This window comes from Micrasema longulum, unplaced genomic scaffold, assembly GCF_059751315.1.
Source record: "Micrasema longulum isolate JH-2025_06_02 unplaced genomic scaffold, ASM5975131v1 h1tg001359l, whole genome shotgun sequence".
Classification (NCBI taxonomy): domain Eukaryota; kingdom Metazoa; phylum Arthropoda; class Insecta; order Trichoptera; family Brachycentridae; genus Micrasema; species Micrasema longulum.
Window position 1 is genome coordinate 74,428 of NW_028278545.1, and position 20,459 is coordinate 94,886.

The 20,459-nt window shown below is 29.1% G+C and overlaps 1 protein-coding gene across 3 annotated transcripts; it reads left to right on the top strand.

The window, feature by feature from the left end:
• The first annotated feature begins 609 nt into the window (after positions 1-609).
• mdy (diacylglycerol O-acyltransferase) lies at positions 610-12,753 on the top strand. 3 transcript variants are annotated; one of them, XM_088235326.1, is made up of 11 exons: positions 610-1,418; positions 3,298-3,426; positions 5,253-5,347; positions 7,094-7,146; positions 7,409-7,517; positions 8,698-8,847; positions 9,384-9,422; positions 10,492-10,639; positions 10,722-10,887; positions 10,974-11,246; positions 11,998-12,753. In XM_088235326.1, the coding sequence occupies exons 1-11, from the start codon at positions 1,303-1,305 to the stop codon at positions 12,211-12,213; spliced, it is 1,494 nt and encodes a 497-aa protein (XP_088091452.1). In that variant the 5' UTR covers positions 610-1,302; the 3' UTR covers positions 12,214-12,753. The 3 variants fall into 3 exon arrangements, with proteins under 3 accessions (XP_088091452.1, XP_088091453.1, XP_088091454.1); XM_088235327.1 differs by lacking the exon at positions 9,384-9,422; XM_088235328.1 differs by lacking the exon at positions 3,298-3,426 and having other exon boundaries at positions 769-1,418.
• Positions 12,754-20,459: the final 7,706 nt, after the last annotated feature.

Genomic DNA, 20,459 nt, shown 5'->3' on the forward strand with positions numbered 1-20,459 from the left:
ATGATAATTTTCATTTAGAACATTTTTGCGACCTTAAGCATTACCCAAAACAATTAAGTTCAATTGACCAAACCGTATTAGTTTTATTTCCGTTTTGCAGCAGTTTTATACAGCATTTGACATTTAATCATCAGTGTGGCCATTATGTGAATCGTGAATCAAAGTATCGTCAGTAAAATTCTTCAAATTAATCAACCTCTAGGGGTAGAGAAGAACCAGAATACCACCCCAGGAGTGCAATTATGAAACTTCTCTATCCCCTAGATTGGTTAATTTGGGGATATTTATTTTTTCCATGCGGCTAATTTTTGCTTCATATAACACTGATAATTAATCGTCGAATGGTACATAAAATTATAAAATATTAAACTGCTTCAAAAACGGAAATAAAACTAATACGGTTAGGTCGCAATAATGTTCTAAATGAAAATCATCATGTTTGATTTCAAGAGTTTATATTTTTTGGGATAGAAAAGATTCATAATTGCACATTGCACCCCGGGAGATGCCGATCACATATTTGTCGAATAATTTATAATGCCCCATATTCGACTCTATAAAAAACATCGCCATTTTGATGCATTAAATTTTTTCAGAACAAACATCGATGTATATCTATTTTTTTAGCGATGTATTCATATTTTTAAAGCATCGGTGTATCGTATCATCGCACATCGCATGCATCCTTACGGCGCGCAGTGGGTGCCTGTATAATCTCTGCCTGTGGCTAGTCAACAGTGTCAACACTGTCAACAGCTGATTGCACTACCAACTGATAACGTCCGTTAACTAGAAATCTAGAATTATTATCTTTAGCCTGTGATGTAAAAATAAAAAATGTTGTTTTGCCATGTTTCTTGTCCGACTCCAACTTGATTAAAAATTCAAAGCCGGCGCCGTGCGTCGTCGTATGTTGCGTATATACTATATACTACATCACTAATCTCTATTAACGTACTAACTACTACATCATAGCTTACCGGTATGCCATTATATATACGCTTCACGCCGATAAAATATACCTATAACGTGTTTCAACAGTTCAAACTTCAAATGTTCTCATCAGATTTTGATTTTATGACTTTATGTCATTCTAAGAATCCGTACGAGCGCGCGTGAGCGCGGGTGCTGTTTGCTGTTTACTTTGACGTTTATTTAACTTTGTTATGTTATTCACAAAACATGTGCAAAAGTTATAGGTACATTGCTACCGTCTGTAAGTAATTATGTCAATTTAAGTTAGTGGGTACTTTAAAAAAAAATATTTTTTAAAGTAGACAATTGTGTGAATAATATCGGAGGATGACGACAGAATCAGACGACAAATCTTTACGCTTTCGGAGAGCTCAAAGCGTAACGAGAGCAGAAGAGATCACGGAGAAAGAGAAAAAAGCGAGGAAAAGTCAAAATGATAAACCGTAAGTCATATAAATAAATGGAAAAAGACATTCTTGCAAAAACAAGCACACTATCAGTTTATAATTTTGTTATCAATATCGTTATCAATAATATGAATATATAATATTTTTATGGTACATAAATGGTTACAAGAAACAAGTTTCCAGTTAGATTTGAAATGTTAACATCATGTCAGTAGGTAGGTCTCGTTATTATGTTACTGTATACATGATTGTTATTCACTTTCATTTTTACACCACTTCATTGCAAGACATGCTAAGTAATTTATTGTAAATTGTAAGTAAATGGCACAACTCCAAGGTTGATTAGTTATACTCATTTTACTGCACACAATCATTCTAGTTATTTTGATGTGAATTTTTATGTTATTATTAAAAAAACCTCATCTAGTGAGCACCTTACTATGAAATTTTTCTACCTCTTTTTTTATTTTAATAATTGTTTAATTTAATATAATAAAGTCAAAAAGAGAAGAAATAAAAATAATATTTTTTCATACGTACATGAGTATCTATTTATTAGTAAGTAGGTATTTATTATTACATATTTTTAAAAGAGAAAGCCCTACCCAGTTTTAGTTTTATATTTAAAATGTTTTTTCTTCTAATAACACGCAAGGAATATTACTTATGAATTAAGTTTATTAATATTATGTTATGTATATTTTACAAACAAAAGAAAAATAGAAACCAAGTGATTTTTAAATTTTTTAATGTAAATATTTACTTCAAATGATTTACTCAAATATTTCAATCTTGGGGGCATTTTCAACAGGTATTTATAACTCGTATTTATTATTGTAAGTAACTCACAATTAGAAAATGGAAATCAAATTGTGGTAGAGTGTTCAAAATTCGTACATTTAATCTGTGAGTTTGCGACACTACCACGGGACGACAACTCGGTTCTTGACAATGCTCAGAGATGGGCTCCCTGAAATGAGAATGGTTACCCCTTAAGGATGGTACCCACTGCAGCAGATTTTATTTATTGTGTTATGTTTATTTATTTCCCAAATATTTTTCTCACTTATTCTGAGGATGCTCAGTTAATATATTGTAAGTTGCTAGAATATTTTTACCGAGAACCTGCATTATGAGCGTGTTATAATAATATAACTTGATCTATGCATGTTGCGGTGTTATTGGATAGAAGTTCAATATTAAAATTTAAATAAAAAAAATTGGCCAAAATTCTTAAGGAGTTATAATGATTAACAGTAGTTATATATGATAAGCCTTAAAAAAATATGAAAAATATTTAAATTATTGAAAAACAAAATTTGAGCAAGTATCTCAAATTATTGATTTTATGTCCCATCCCATCATTTCGGACACTAAAAATAAAATACTTAAACTCATTAAAATAGCATTATATTAACTCATTAGTTAACCCGAATTTTTTTTGATAATGATCCTTAAGATAAAAAAAAGTTTATTTAATTTACTTTCAGATGATTTTGAATTATCTATTCTTACCTCTGTTTTGTATAAATACATTGAACTCCTTAATAAAGATACCAGTCTCAAAGATGTTGCGAAAGCGATGAAATCGGTCACTGGATATTCCAAATTTGTGGATTAAAGTATCACTCGTCTTTTATTCATATAATAAATTACAATGAACTTCCATCAAGAATTTTCACTTACAAACTTAAAGATTTTATGTTTGATTACATTTGCAGCACATTAACATTAAACTAAAGAATAAAAAGAGGTTAGGAACAACGAACATCATTAATTACATATCAATTATATAAAGGACTAAGAATATTGGTCTTGTATGTATTATCTCTTCTACAATAATTTTTCAGCGCTTGCATATGGACTTAGCGATGATTGTTTAGTAGTAATAAATACTTTTTGTATATGTTTGAAGATGTCACAAGCCTCAAGATTCCTTGTTCTCATGGAGTTCAGGGTTCAGCAACTTCACAGGATTGGTCAACTGGGGATTTTTACTACTTGGAATGGGTGGAATCCGTTTATTTCTTGAAAACCTGATAAAGTTAGTCCACATTTTGATGATATATATTTTTTTATCAATTCCATCAATACATTTATAATTGTGTCCCATATAATTTTCTATCAAAATGTTGTACCTGTTTATAATTCATCATGATCATAGAAAAACGAATCATGTACTTTTCTTTAAAGTTACATGAGAGCGGTATTTTTTTTTGTTGACACTTTGTCACAATTTGATAAGTACAAAAGTATATAATTTGATACTTTAGTTATTTATTTAGTTAGTTATTTATATATTTTTAAACCTGGAATATAAAGCCTTTATATAACTTTTCCAAGATCAAATATAAAAGAAAGTCAATGTCAAATTTTCGCAAATCCGTCATTGTTCTACGATCACGATGAATTGTCCAACAGAGAACGGAATAAAAAATCGCTCCTGAGCGATAATAATGGCACACATCCACTGAATAGATAAAAAATTTATGTTTTCAAGTTAAGTATTCAGAAATATTCCTGGATATATTTTCTATCCGCACTATTAAAAGCAAAAATGACGCTGTTATATTGTAATATTTTACCCAAATTCATGAAATAATATTGGCATAATGAAGATTATGCTATTGTTATTTCTGATGACATTTAAAACTAAGCAAATTTTATTAATGTTTAAAGCATTAATTTTGTGGCCAAACATTTTACTAAATGTTATTAAATATTTTTATATAACCATTTACCAACTTGACCTATGAAACTCACGCCCCTCCCTTCATCTCCTCCCTCTTTTTTCAACTATTTCTCCCACAACATAAAATATTTTTGTAACCTAATCCGTGTTGGTTTTATATTTTTGTGCAACAGCTATGGTGAAGGTGTATAGTGGGTTTTGCATGTTGGTTTAATTGGTATCCTGATGAAGAGACGGGTAAGAAAAGCCGGAAAGTAATGTAATTATTTTAGATAGTCGTACAAATAAAATTTGAACACCTAGTTATACCTTGACTAATAAACAATATACAGGGTGTTCTTTAAACCCTGTCACATCCGAAACCACGATGATCAGTATGAGCAAGAAGACATATTGGCACATTAAAATGAATTTTTAGAACGAATAAAATTTAAAAAATAAAATATTTATAAAAACACATGGTTGCTAACTTCTGCAGGGGAGAACCGAAGAGGGAGAGAAGAGAGTCTGCCACACCGTCAACCGCGCGGCCGCGCCCCCTTCGCTTCTCCCCTGCAGAAGTAAGCAACCATTTGTTCTTTTTAATATTTTATTTTTACAAATTTTCTTCGTTCTAAATATTTTTTAAAATATGCTAATATGTCTTCTTGCCCATACTGATCATCGTGGTTTCGGATGTGACAGGGTTTAAAGAACACCCTGTATATATCCAAAAATTATTTCAAAAACAAAACATTGTTATAAAATCCAGACATTTTTCAATGACACTCTATCTACTTACATAAATATTTGTTTTTAACAAAAATCATCGTCACCCCACGAAACGATGTAACTTCTTTTGGCAACTCATTATACATACTAAGTCCATTATGATACAGACTGTTTTGAGTTGCCTGGATTCTTGTTTTGGGGAGTCTGAAACCTTCACCCCCCCTCGTAGGATAGCACATGGTTATTTACAAATATTTAATAACATTTATTAAGCAAATTTTAATTGGTGCATTTGTTTTTGTGAATGAATGTAAGTTTACCAATAGAGCGGAAGTGTTTGTAATTGCTCTCGAGTTTTTTGAGTTGTGCCATTATTCTCGGGGTGCAAAATTTATGGTATTATATTATATTTTGGATGACATTACAATTTTCAGTTGGTAAGTGTTATTGAATGATTTATTTTTCAGGTACGGTATTATGGTGGATCCTATGCAGTGGTTCAATGTAGTTACGGGGAAAAATACTGGTAGCTCAGAGCATCCATCAATAATCCTTCTTTCGTGTGAGTATAAAAGGGCTCAATACAAAATAAATTTAGGTACCCTACACATGTTCATATCTAGCGCCGGAAAAGGGACAGGAATAAACTAATTTGAAAATGAATACAAGTATATTTTTCTCCCCTCCCATGTAAGCAAGTGTTTGTTCCAAAAGTTCTTTGTGCCAACTGAAACTATAATGGTCCAGCTCTGTCTATATTTGCATGTCATAGGGCATTCATTTGGTGTAACTAGATTACCGTATACAACAGCGTTGTTAATATTTAAGTAAATCGGTATTTATACAAATAACTTTATAATATTTTATGAAACCCCCCCCTTTTTTTAGACCATCTGATTTTGGTCTAAGCTGTACCACAACCTCATTTTAATTGGATTTTTCATTATTTATTTTATACATTTTTATTATTTAATATAAATCGGGTTGTGGTCCCGTGGTAGTATTGTGGACTCACGGACCAAAGGTCCGAGGCTCAAATCCCACTCTACCACAACTCGATTTCCATCTTTCCAGCACAAATTATTTATGACTATTAGGAAATGGTCTGAAAATTTAAATATTTGAGTAAGTAATAAGAACTCGAGTATTTCTCTTTTTTCTTAAAAAAAAAGTGTCCGTTAAATAGTTGTATTTCATTATATCTATGAGAAAGAAAAAAAGAAAGCTTTGAAATGTGTTATTGGCGAATAATGTCATGCATTCAATGGACATCTCTTATATTTTAGAAATTTTAGTTTGTTGAAAAATATTCTATACCATGCAAGGTTTTATAAAATTCCATAGGCATGACGGATGGTTTGATCAAGTATAAGAGCTTACAATATGTAAGTTCCTCTTTCAATGCTTCAATTACTTAATGTCTTACTATAGTTTGAGTTTTATAAATACGGAAGTCATGGAAATAATAATAATAATAAAAATAGAGCAATAATTACAAATCTACATAGGTAGGTACATAAACATCGACTCACCTAGTGTATGTCATTTTAATTATGACTTATGTAGGTATCTTAATTTACGAGAACGTATGAAATGTTAAATAAAATATTTGATTTATCACTTTTGGCATAAATAAAGAAATATGCAAGCACAATAATTATGATTTTTAGAAAAGTTATGTAATAATTAAAAGTTATGTCAATAATTATGATTTTTAGATTTTAAGAAAATTTTGAAAAGCTAATGCTTTCCCAATTTCCCTCAGTTGGGCTGTTTTTTAAAGGAAATATATATTAAGTTGTATTTTTTTTGTTTACCTAGTACTATTTGTATTTTTTAAAATTTAAAAGTAAATCTCACCAAGCCATTTTTGTGGCTTTGTTAGAGCTTTTTAAAAATACCAACTTGATTAATATTAAACCTAAATAAGAAGTATTTACACATAAAAAATAACAATTGGAAAAAAGAAGAACAGTGCATATGTTGTTTGTTTTAATCATATAAATACATTCATTTGATAGCTCTTGAGAATGGAACATGTTACATTCCGAAAATGGGAAATGTGAAAATGACAATAATAGAGAATCAAGAATGTAACTCTGACTTTTTTACTATGGCAGTGTAATATAGTTTTGTTTCCATACTAATCTGTATACCAGCTTTACTTATTAATCCAACACGGTTATTTCAGTTTTGTGGTTTAGTTTTTTAAATTGATTATTTACAATTTTTATATTTTAATCATAGACCTACCTATGTTGATAATCTTCAAGTTTCTAAAATTTTAAAGCTAAATGTTTTTTTGCAGTTTCTATCATTCCAATCCTGTTGAGTTTAATGATTGAAAAAGGCCTTGCAGTGGTAAGCATAATTCAAGTATTTTGTTACTATAAATTTTAGTAAATTAGATGCCATCACATTTGTAGACATTAAATGCAGTCTGAAAATACCTCATAAATTTAAAAAAAAACTTTTTTTTGTCTATATTACAGTAAAGAAAATTTACTACTTTATTAAGGTTTATGAAATTATTTAAAAATAAATTCAGAAACAAAGAGATCTTATACGAAATATATAACTCACAAAAATCTACACATAAAAATAAGTTTTCTGATTGTTATAGGGTATTCTGTCACATAAAATTGGATCATGGAGCCATATTTTAAACATCATTACCCTTGTTATTCTTCCTGTGGTTACATTACATTATAAGGAGAAGGATTTTAGCTTTGGTAATTATAATTTTTGTAATTATTAATTACAGTTTTATTTTATATTGTAATGCATAATGTGTAAGGAAATATATTGTAAATATGTATTGTAAGTGAGTGAGTGAGATGTGTCCAATTTGAGAAGATGTACGATCTTGACTTATTTAACGACTGAGCTTTAAACGGAAGCTGAGTCTCATTGAGAATAATAAAATTTAGCCTATAAAAAAATAAATAAAGGTAAATAACAAAGACAAAAAATACTAAATCTGCTATATAAAACAAACACCACATTTTACACACATCACTCCATAGGCCACACTCCTTATTCACAACAATGGAGATATCAATACATATTGTATTGTGTACGTAATTGGTGCTGCGTCAGGTTTTTGTTTTTTGTAATAATATCATTGTATTATACCAATATAGCACTGTGTGCACAGCATTTTTTTAAATTTTATTTGATTTAATAGCATACTTATACATTTTTACAATTTAAAAAAAATTTCACTTGTTATATTTTTACTAAAACTAAAATCCCACCAAGCCACTTTTTGTAGCTTATTGGTGAAGATTATATTTATACTGACTTAATAATATTATTTACATTTATAAAAACAATGAATAACATAAAAATTAACAGCCGGAAAGATCAGAATAAACATGTTTATACAAATAATAATATATAAATTTATTTTTTAAATACAAGAAAATATATGAAAAAATAAAATATTTACACCTAAGCTACTATTCATATATAAACTCTTGATCGAGTAGCCACTCTCTTATTTTGCTCTTGTTACAATGTGAGTTAAATTTAAGTTCTTTTGGTAATAAATTTAAAATTCTAGGTACTAAATATTTGAGAGTTCTATTTCCATATTTATTACATACTTTTGGTACTACCAAGCCATCATTAGACGTGAAGCGTGTATTATGGTTATGTTTGAGAGGAAACTTGAATTTATTACTATGAAATTGTTCCAAAATGATGCAAAGCCACAGTAGTCCTTAAACATTAATAAATAAATGTATTGTATGTTATTTTTAAACTCACCACAAAAAAAAGGAAAAAACCCCACTATGTAAACCACCTTTAATAATATTTATTTATTTATTTTATTTATTTAATATATATATATTGTCATTTTCCTTGAGTAGTATTTAAGTAATATAATTGCTGTTATAAAATTTTTAGTTGGAGCTATGTCTGTATGCATGCTATATCTTGTGATCTTCCTTAAACTGTGGAGTTATGCTCAGGTCAACTATTGGTGCCGACAATCACAAAAGAAAATCACCCCTAAAAGTACTCTGCGTCGACAGAGTTTATCAGCACCAAACTGGAGTAAGTGTTGAATTTACTAAAATGATTTGATAAGTTATACCTTAGTTGTAGTTGAGTTGTGTTCCCGTGGTAGTGTCGTCGACTCCGGATCAGAGGTCCAATGTTTTTTCCCCGCTTTACTACAACTTACTATTTTTTGCCGTAGTAAATTCAACTTGTTATAAAGAATCCTATTGACCTACAATAATGGTAATTTAAAAAAATATACTGATAACTAAATTTGAAATTTCTTTAAGATAATTACTAGTTTGGTCATATAACTATTAATAGTAAATAAAAAAAATATAAACACATAGGTTGTGATGTTTTTATGATGCATCAGCTCAATAGTGGTCTTGTATTTTGGGCACTATTGTATTTTGTTTTATACCGTTTATGAGATATTATTGAAATGATTATTTTCTAATAAATTATACTCAAATCACGCTTATTTGATTTACTTATGTGTATTACAGTAATAATCTCAATAAAGTATTTATTATATATAGCAAACCCGCCATACTATACCATAATTATTAAAATATTTTAAATTTCAGTTATTTCAGACAGTGTAGACCCAGCATTTGTCGATGATCGTAAGTTTTGTATTGTGCCTTCTGTCTGCATCAATAACAGCACATTTCTTTCTTATTTCCTCATTATCTTGATGTTTGTGTTTTAATCTCACTGTAATTTTTATTTGCACCTTGGTGTTGGACACACTATCTACCTATTTTGTGCTAATCAATTTTTCCTGTTTCCTTATCCTGACTGTTCAATTTGTGATTTAAATAAAATATCAATCATCAATTCATATTTATAATAAACTTCTAATAAAAACTTTCAGCAATAAATTCAAATACTGAAGACTATAATTCTGTACTTAGGATGATTTATCATTTAAAAAACTTTTCAATACATTAAAAAAATACATTTTGCTTGTTATTATAGATTTGTTGGAATTAAGAAATGTAAGTTGTGTAAAATGGAGCTGAAGAAAAAATTGACTTTTTTTTTGGAAATAGATGAAGGCCAAGAAATATGGGTACACGGCATGCATAAATGAAATGATGCATGAAAAATGTCTTAGTGAAAATACACAAAATATAGAGTTTTATTCATAGTATTTTTTCTATCTTGTCTATCTCTATTTTTTTTTAACACAGATAAAATGTATGTTTGGCATATTAATATAATTATCATTTTGATGCATATAAGTTTTATTTAAAAAAAATATGGGTTACATACTTTTTGGTTTAAATTTTAGTTGTAACTAAAACAGTTTTTTTACTAAAGTGCACTTATTTTTTAATATTTCAGAAATATTTTGTTAAATTTTTGTGATTGCACAAAATGCCTTGTAATTGAGTGCAGACTAATAAATAATTTGATTTTTCTTGGATGACTTTTATTGCACATGCTTATTTATAAATTGAATGCTTTATTTAAGTTTCAGGATGAGTATTTCATTTCTGAAACTATACCTCGATTAAATAAAAAAATCAAACAAATAGTAACCAAGTTTAAAAAAAATTGTTGTTGATGGCAAATAATTTTTAATAAAATAGTTATTTAATTTATTTTTGGACAAATTATAACTAAATGTTGTTATTCAACATTATCTGTAAATTTAATATAACTATTAAATTATTATTATTATTGCAGAAGTGTATGAGGATGTTCGTAATGGTATTCACGATGAGGTGGATGATTCGATAGTGAGATATCCTGACAACTTAAATACAAAAGATATATTTTATTTCATTTGTGCTCCGACGCTTTGCTATGAGCTAAATTTCCCAAGAACCACCAGGTAAACATAAAACTAAGCAGTAATTTTCTCCATAATATGTAATGTACATCTCTAGTAGTTATGCCATACGTTTTGTTTGTAGGATCCGAAAAAGATTCCTTATAAAAAGAATTTTGGAAGTTGTGATTGGCGTTCACTTGGCAATGTCACTTTTTCAACAATGGATGGTCCCGTCTGTACAAAATTCACTCACCCCATTCTCTAAAATGGATTATATGCGGTTAACAGAGAGGCTCTTAAAGTTGGCGGTAAGTAAAAAAAAATATTAGAAAAATGTTCAAATAGGTATATTCTAAACATTTCTTACACATATTACGCTTATTATTATTTTCAGATTCCAAATCATTTGATATGGCTTTGTTTTTTCTACATTAACTTCCACTCATTCCTTAATTTGATGGGAGAGCTGATGCATTTTGCTGATCGTAATTTCTACAATGATTGGTGGAATGCAAACAACATCGATACATTCTGGCGCACTTGGAATATGCCGGTACATCGCTGGGCAGTCCGTCATGTATACATTCCTGTCGTAGAACATGGCCACAGCAAGAGTGTGGCTAGTATTATTGTATTCCTGATATCTGCACTGTTCCACGAATATCTGGTATGTAAATGTCCTTATTTAATATGCATCTTACGACTTATCAGTAACTTGCGATTTTGTAATATGATTGTTTTTTATGGCATTTTGCAATGATCTATGTGGTGAATCAGATAGCAGTGGCGAGCTGAGTTTTAAGATAAGCATAAAATGTCCATAGAGGCAGTATAGGAACATTCTAAATAGGGCTATTTTTAATTTGGTAAATAAGCTGTAACTTAATATATGGTGCTTGTGGCTTGTAGTAGCAGTTAAAATATTTTTCAAATTAACACAAATATTTTATTTAAAAAAACTTATTCATTTACAAAATAGACAATTGCAAACAAAAGGTAGTCCCGGAGAGGACTTAAACTTCGATCTTCCTTACTAATAAACAGGGGATCTAAACAGACGCCTATTCCTGGTTCCTGCAAAGTAGTAAAAAAACTGTGTTATAATATTTTATTATTCGCAATGCAAACGGTGGTTCATTTTTTAACTAATAATAGGTATTTATAGATATGTAGTGTAAAAACATTATTATTGATGTAAAACATAAAATAAAAACATAGTAAGCTCCCAATAATCACTTATATGGACGATTTATCCCTGTCAGATGGAAGAAGATTTTACCTGAAAGAAATTGTCGACTTAATGAACTAGACAACGTTGAAGTTGTCAGTTTACAAATTGTTAAAAGAGAGGTACCTACAATAGACTCAGGACCATTTTTCTCTTGGTATTTCAAATTGTATTTTTTAAATATTTTTAGGTGAGTGTTCCTCTACAAACATATAGAGTTTGGGCATTTATGGGAATGATGGCACAAATACCCTTATCCTTCTTGTCTCGATATGCAGAAGTTCACTATGGTCCCAGGTTTGGTAATTTGATAGTATGGAGCTCCATAATATTAGGTCAACCTTTAGCTATCATGATGTACTATCACGATTACGTTATTTCACACTTTACCCAATCACAAGAATAAATATTTATTTTTTAAAGTAAATATGGATACTGTGTATGGTGAGTTTATAAAAAATATGTATTTTATAAGAACAAATTTACTACTAAGTTACCTACCACAATAACATATCTAGTGATTATAAATATTAATAAAACAATTATTATGCTGTATACCAAAATTCTAAAATAACTATTATTTATCAATACTGCCACCATTATTGATCTTGTGTGCTAAATGTTTATGTTTATTTCTTTTTACTGATTAAGGTTCTCTCTAAAATGATAATTAAAAATGAAAACTTGATGAATTTAACATCACATATGGTTGGCTAGTTTCCTTAGAGTTTTTATACAATGAGATATCTATGTATATAATACATGTTTTGTCAATTTACTGTTTTTTATTTTATATATTTAATCAAGTAAATCAATGTTTTCTTATTTTTATAGTAAAGTATTGGTAGAAAATTACATATTTAGTACAACATACTGTGTAAAGGGAAACAAATATACTAGATTTTTCAATCTTCATGTGCGTTTTATACATAATTTTTAAGAAAAACATTATTTTATGAAGAAAATTAAGGCAATTTATTTATGATTTGCACATGGAACAATTTCTGTCCGTATTTAAAAAATTTGCTATGTGAACTTAGAATATAAAAAAGTGCCATTTTAATGCCATACCTATGGCTAGCAACTATTTATATTAGATTATTATTATTTTACTTTGGGTTTAGACCTAACAATTTACATAAATTATCAAAGGTGAATAATTATCTCCAAACAATGTTCATCTAATTACTTGATTCAATAAGTTCTACAAAAAAAGTAATCTGTCCCTAGTTATAATAAACGTAGTATTGTGTGTATTTATTTATGTTCTGTAGATTCTAATGTCATGTATTCTCTTACATAACTACGATTCTCAAAGATCATAAAATACCGTCTATAGATCTAATATCATGTATTTTAACTATCTAAATTTGAGAATTTTAATATCTAATGTAACGAAGAGGGTACACAATATGTCTGTCAATTAAAGTGAAATCTACTTGAAATCAAATGACGTATTGCAAATAGAAAATAGATGCAAAAAAGCGTAAACATTTGATTTTTCAAAAAAGTTTTTTCCATAGTCCTTATATCATTCGACAATCTCTAGATTTAAAAAAAATAATCTTAATTTAAATATACTAAAAATAATGTAAATAGGGCGAGTTCTTTCCATAATATGTAATTTTAACAGTCTGATTTACATAATATACTATACAGAGTATAATTGTTAATGTGCATTTTTTTTATATAAACATACCTGCTAATTTAAAAGTACATCTATGCTTTCTTTAATATGTATTTTTATTATGTATTTTTATTATGTATTTTTGTGTATTTTTTGCCTTATATGCTCCTATTTCAATGGAAATCATTTTTTGTTAACTGAATTCAAGTGTACATATTGTTTAATTCTTTAAACTTATCAATTTACTATTTATAATAATGATTGCAAGAACAATCAAGTTTTTAAAATCATGCAAAAGTTTTCATCAACCCATTAAAATGATTTGAAAGTAAATATAAAGATTTTTCAAACTTATTCTGTAGTGTTTAAACTGTATTCTGATCAATATTTTATTTATTAACAAGTGATTCAGTGCTTTATAATGTAATGTTAAAATTTATTATATTCTTTAAAAAAACTATTGGTGCCAAAATTTTTCTCTCTAAGTCAAAAATGTGCTTTGTGATGTCATAAAAATTGTGTTCCCATAATTTTACTTTTTTAACATTTTATGCATATTATAACAATGTTTTTGAATTTATATTTGTACGGTATCTTGATAGACAACATAATATTACTTACACAGTTGAAGTAAGAAATCCTATTTCTAGTAATTACGTTTTTACATGTTCAAAATGTACTATTTACTATAATATTATGCCATATGATAATATTAACATTCTAATGTATATCCTGTATTTGTGCAACTTTTTGTATAATGGTTATTAATTAGTAATTGTTTACTAATATTTTTATTACATGCATTTTGTTGAATAAAAAATATTTTCTTGAAGTTTATTTTAATATATTTCTAGCGATTTCTAAGAAAGAAAGAAAGAAGTAATAGAAATGAATAATTTGTTTCTGTGATGTGTTTTTCATTCTTCAAATTTCTTAAAGTGTCCCTTCTAATACCCAAGGATAAATGAATGATGTATGGGTAAAAAGCTTTTAGCTGTAAAATAGTAAAGGATAATTGATATATACAATATATTTGTTGTTTACTATAAATATGTATGTAGAACTGTTGGTTTCCCAAATAAATAGAAAATAAAAAGATGGTAGTCAAATGTAGTTTGTAACCAATCTTTATAAATTATTTTTAATTATGTATTTTTCGATACGGGCTTGTCTAGTGAAAGAGACTAAATATAAAAAAAAATGTTTTGCATGCAATGCCAGTAGGTACTAAGTTTTTAAGGACTGATTTTTAATTTCAAAGTAACTTTTTATGCATTTATTTGTGGAACAATAATTATTTGGATCCTGCGTCTAAAGATGTTCATAACTAGTATAGACATTTTAAATATGATATTTGTACTTATACCTACGAGTTATGAAGTTTATTGACAGTTTAAATTCATTAAAAACATTTTTTTGTACAAAAATGTTTGTCACAGTGTACTAATAAAATTCAGTGTGCCCATTTTCAACTATTAATAAATAACTAGAAAATGTGAGCAAGAAAATTTTTGATTGAACCTTCGACTTCTGATCCCGAGTCCAAACCACCGGAGCCATGAATTGGATTATCCAAAAGGTTTAGGTACATCTGCAATATATTTTTCCATTTCTTTTATAAATTAATTTCAAGTATTTCAAAAATTATTTTAAATTAATGTATTTAGATTAGTTATAAATGTACATTCAAATTCCAATCATTAGATAAGTTCATTAATACATTGAACTGTTAAGATGATTGCAACTAAGTTATATTTTGTGATTAATAACACATTATTCAACATTGATGTGATGTCCGTAAACATACATTATGTGTTCTATCAATAAATAATATTTGGATTTGAACGTTTTAATAAAGTAAACTTTGCTACTATCATCTTGTTATTTTTAATCGAAAAAATAATAAGCGTTGCAAAAAAATTACAATTAGTAAAAATTCTCGTTTGTGCCTACTTTTGTGTGTTGAGATTGTATGGGATCACTGTGGTTTGATTCTCTGATAAATTACCGAATAACATCGACATATCCTAAGAAAAGTATTAATTGTAGGAATGCGTTGGTTTCTCAGAGTAATAATGCGTCAACCTATAGAGAAGCCCTATCACTACGTTTCATAGAACGCAAGCGATGTTGGTTAGCAACAAATTGGCGGTCATATTGTTTTGTTTGACAACATACACATAACGGTTCTATCGGATGCTTTTGTCGTTGTGCTTGGCTTTGTTTGTAAATAACTTGAATATTTACATTATAATAAATAAAAATCGACTGTGGGGAATTGCAGTATGTTTGGTTGGAGCAGTAGGAGCGTCAAAAGTGTTAAAGGATTCGGTTTTCACAGGTAATTGATTTCGAATATTTTACCATGATTTACATTGATTTTTGGCATTTATTGTCCCGACACGTGCATAAGTGTTGCTTAAAAACTTTCCTTAGATCAACGTATTTACTTCAGATACTATTTTTTCTCAATTTAGAGATACATTTGTGAATTAAAGTATGTTTACTGTTGATAATGACAATTGATTACGGGCAATATGTCGTCGGGGCCGCACTAGGCATCCATATAAAGTAAAAGTTTTTACTGAGTAGAGGTCGAATCAAATTTTACTCGAAAATAGCAATGTTAACCTTGAAATCGCATTTAAAATGACGTGTCCAAATTTCAGGCCGCTACGACTCCCGTTTCGGAGATGTGAACGGACACAAACAAACAAACTCAACACATGACTTTGGTTCCATGGAGTTGGGATTTATGTCTCAACAAATGTAAAATAAGTATATTGTGAATAAAATTATAAATAAATAAAAAAAATACACGTGGATTTTCAGTATTATAAAATAAATTATAAGCGAATTAAAGAAAAATAAATTGGAATAACCCTGTAATAAAAAATACACAGGTACATATTAAAAAATATTTACAATGCAAATTTATCCATTTGGCAATTCTCGACCTGAGTACGGCCCATTGTTTTGCTGCGAACTGTAGCTAACTTAATACCCAATAGTCATAGAATGGTTTTACTACGTTTGGGCTCCTCTATAGCTTGGCGCATTATTACTCTGAGGTTGGTTTGTTATTTTCGGTTATTAATTTAGAATATTTGGCGATTTGTAATAAAATATAATATGATTGTCTTTTTTATTCACGCTATTTTTAACTCTTTAAACGATGGCGTATGAAGAAAGGTTTCCTTTCCCGCAAAATAGAAATATGGGATATTGAAACCAAATTTTAAACTTAACTTAACGATAACTTACTATAAAATGAATAAAAAAGGCTCTAAAAGCGGTTGGAAAAATATTTCTGTAAAATAACTAAGGATTATTTTGAATGATATTCTGGGTAATATAAAAATGTACTGTTTAATTTAGTATGGAGATGGTAAAAAAAAAAAACACAAAAAATGCATTTGTTGCTAGATTAGACTAGATTAATTTTATTTTTCCAAGCAAAAATATCATACAGTTTTATGCATCTACCTAGCTAAATATACAATCTAAAAGACCAAATTGTCAAATGATTTAGAAAATTAAATTAAAATGATAATAAATATTTGATTCTTGACACCAATCATCCAGGTTAAATTATTTAAAAACATGCACCAAATCCTAGCACGCATTTAAAAAACGTAAATCTTTCTACAATAGTAGTACCTTAAAAATAACAATAAAATGGCTTATTTAGATAATATTGATAAAAACAAACATTCATCTTCCTCGTTTTCTTGTCATATTTAAAAAATATATATTTCTTAGATGACTTTCGATCTCGGTAAATTTTACGTTTGTAGATCATATTTATTTATTGTTTCGCTGCGTTACTGTATGAATCAATAACGAAATACATTGAAATACACATTGGTTTAAATTAAAGCTAACTTGCGTTTTTTTAGTATGATTATCTATTATTAAATTCATTAGAACCACCGATGATCAAGAATCGGTACGTCCTTTACCTGTCTTGTGTGCGGTAAAAAAAAGTTCACAAATTGCGGGTTTTAAGGCGCAGAAGTTTTGTTTAGGGCCCGGCCGACGCAAAACGTTTTTTATTTTTCCGTCACAGGTAGAAAAGTGAGGGTGGCTTTTGCCCCCCAACTCTCCAAATTTAACAAGTGTGTAATAAATATAAAATTAAGAAGACACTGAACAAGAAACGAAAAAATTGAGACGACACGCGGAAAAAGAATTTAATTAATGAATCATGAATGCTCATAAACAGGCTGAATTTTGTCTTCTTTTAAATAAGCCGTGTTACTCTACCTCTCAATCAAAAAGATGCTACATAAATGTTGACAGTGTTAAAAACTACTATCGCATTTCAATATATATATATATATATTTCAATTTTATACCTTATTTGACAGAAAGGTTTTCAAAACATAAATTTCTGTTGGTTAGATTTCAAAGTTTATTGCCGACAGATCTTCTTAACCTTTCTAATGCCACTATAAAAAAAATAAGACATGGTAATGTTTTAAGACGCCTAAAAATATATTATCTACGAAACTCGTATTCCGACAAAAGGTTAAATGGTTTAACACTGGTACATCTTTACAGATCTAGGGATCCGATGCTATTTTGGGTAAACTAGCAGAAAAGCCTCGAAGACTTGACATCAGACTGCATTCAATAATGAGTTTAGCTTTGTATTTTAAATTATATGTGTTCGATATTATTGATTTAAAAAAAAAAATATGGTAAACCATAGTAAACAAAGAGCTTTTTTTGATATTGGTCTTATTATTATTAAACCATACAAACTTTAAAACCCTCCCCGAAAAAAATCCTGGGTGCGCCGCTGAGCTCATATTTTCACGTAAATCCTCGAGGTGTTCTCGGAGGAGGCGCCCCTGTAGTTTTCCCCCCAGACATCATCTCTATTACCTCGTGTAGGAGACCCTCCTGACGCACTACGTGTCCAATCCATCTAGCACGTCTTTTTGAGATGACCTTGAGCAGTTGTCTTCCTCCTTCGATTCTACTAAGAATCTCGTCATTCGTGATGCAGTCTCTCCAATTCCCAGAATTTCTTCTGGAAGACCACATCTCGAAAGCCTAAGCATAGTCTCTTTGTCTCGATGTGTTTATTATTTAAGTTACCGCGTTCCTACCACGTATGAAGTTTTGGTTCAGTTATTGACTAGGTAAATATACCTACTAGATACGTACCCTATACCCGTCTAGCTTCTTCTTTAGGACGCAGCTACCTACCTAAACATAAAAAAATATTAATAGTTTTTATTAGTACCTACATACATATTTATTGAGCTACGTGTTACCCTAAACCAGGGGTCGGCAGTTTATCATGTGAGAAGAGCCAAATTTTCACGGAAACACGACGACAAAGGTACCAGCGAGCCGCAAACATTCACCCCCGGCAACATAAATAGCCGAACCCGTAAAAAATAGATCTTAGACATTTATTTATTTTTTCCGTTCCATTCCAACACATTTTCCAATTTTATGCTTATACGTATACCTATATGCATACTTTACATCAATGAAACACTGATTTTGACATTTGAAAAAAGTTTTGAGAGTTTTTCTATTCGAGACAAAAAATATTTAAAAAATGGATTAAAAAAACTTCTTTAATTGTTATGCTTTAATTATTTTTTTATTGGGTAAAAACAGGGTACAAACAGTATGTACACAAATATTGTCAATTTCTTTGTAAATTAGTGTAGACACTCATGCACACACCAAAAAAAATGTTTACACATAATTCAATAATTTACAGTATGTTAAATATAACAAATGTAAAAGAAACGAAATGAAAAAAATTGTTTAAAATAATAAAGTTAAATAAATTTACATACATTGTCACAAAAAATATCTGCCTCGGTAAATCTATTGTTATATTGGTCGCATATTCTAGGTATTATAGATTGTTTCAAATTGTTTGTTAAACTCTTTAAACTGAAATATTGAATTTAAAAAACATTTGTTTAGCAAATAAAACACCCTAAAGGATGTTTAAAAAATATTTATTAATTAGTTAGAACATTTATATTTTGTATGACCGCCTTTGGCCTTTATCACACCATTTTTTCGTCTTGGCATGGATTTGTACAGTTTACTAAAAAAATCTGCGGAAATTTCTTCAAACCATACTAGTTCTATTACATTTTTTAACTTGTGCACCGTTTTCGGAGATTTCTTCCTAATTTTTTTTCCCATCACACATATTTGTAAATGACGTGTTGTAACTGTTACTGATGCGGGGTCCCGCTCGTGTCAAGGTGACTTTATTGTAATAAATCGAGTATTTACAAAACAACCGATAAGATAAAATAGTATTACTTTGTCGACATTTAACCTTTTACTTCCAACGAGGAACTTCAGCCCTACGGGAAATTGGATGCGAAAAATGTTTTCTTACGCTCGGTAAAAATTAGAGCATTAAATTGTAGAGCAAAGTTTCTTGAAAATGGACGAAAAAAGTTATAAAAAATATTTTAATAAAAAACGAACGGTACGTCTACGTACCAATCGTCAGGACTGACCGAAAAGAAGCGGAAGAGAACTTGAGACGTCACACGTGGAGAATTTGAAGAAAAATGAAACTTAAAAAAGTTATAGAGCTGATAATAAAAAAAAAGTTTTTTGGCTCAGTTTAATAGTCTATTAACAAACATATATTTTTAAAAACCATTGAACTTCCTCATTAGCAAAATAAGAGTAGGTACCTTATAAGGTCAACAATTTCCCTAGCCATGCCACAATGATAGATGAGTGCGTTCTGGAGAGAGGGATATTGAGTGTGAGTAATTTATTCAATATATCAAAATAAATCATGTTCATGTACATAATATTATACAGGTACCTATTCATGATACGTTGTTATCAAAATGGATACCGGATCAGTTGTCGTGCAATGAGGAAGTTGATAAAAATGCTAGTTAGCTATGGCAATCTTTTTGTGTTATTTTAAAGGCGTTAAGTTTCTATAAAAGTCTTACGTTTTTCATATTTGGTACGAAAAAAATATTTTGGTAAGCAGATAGTATCTAAATTTT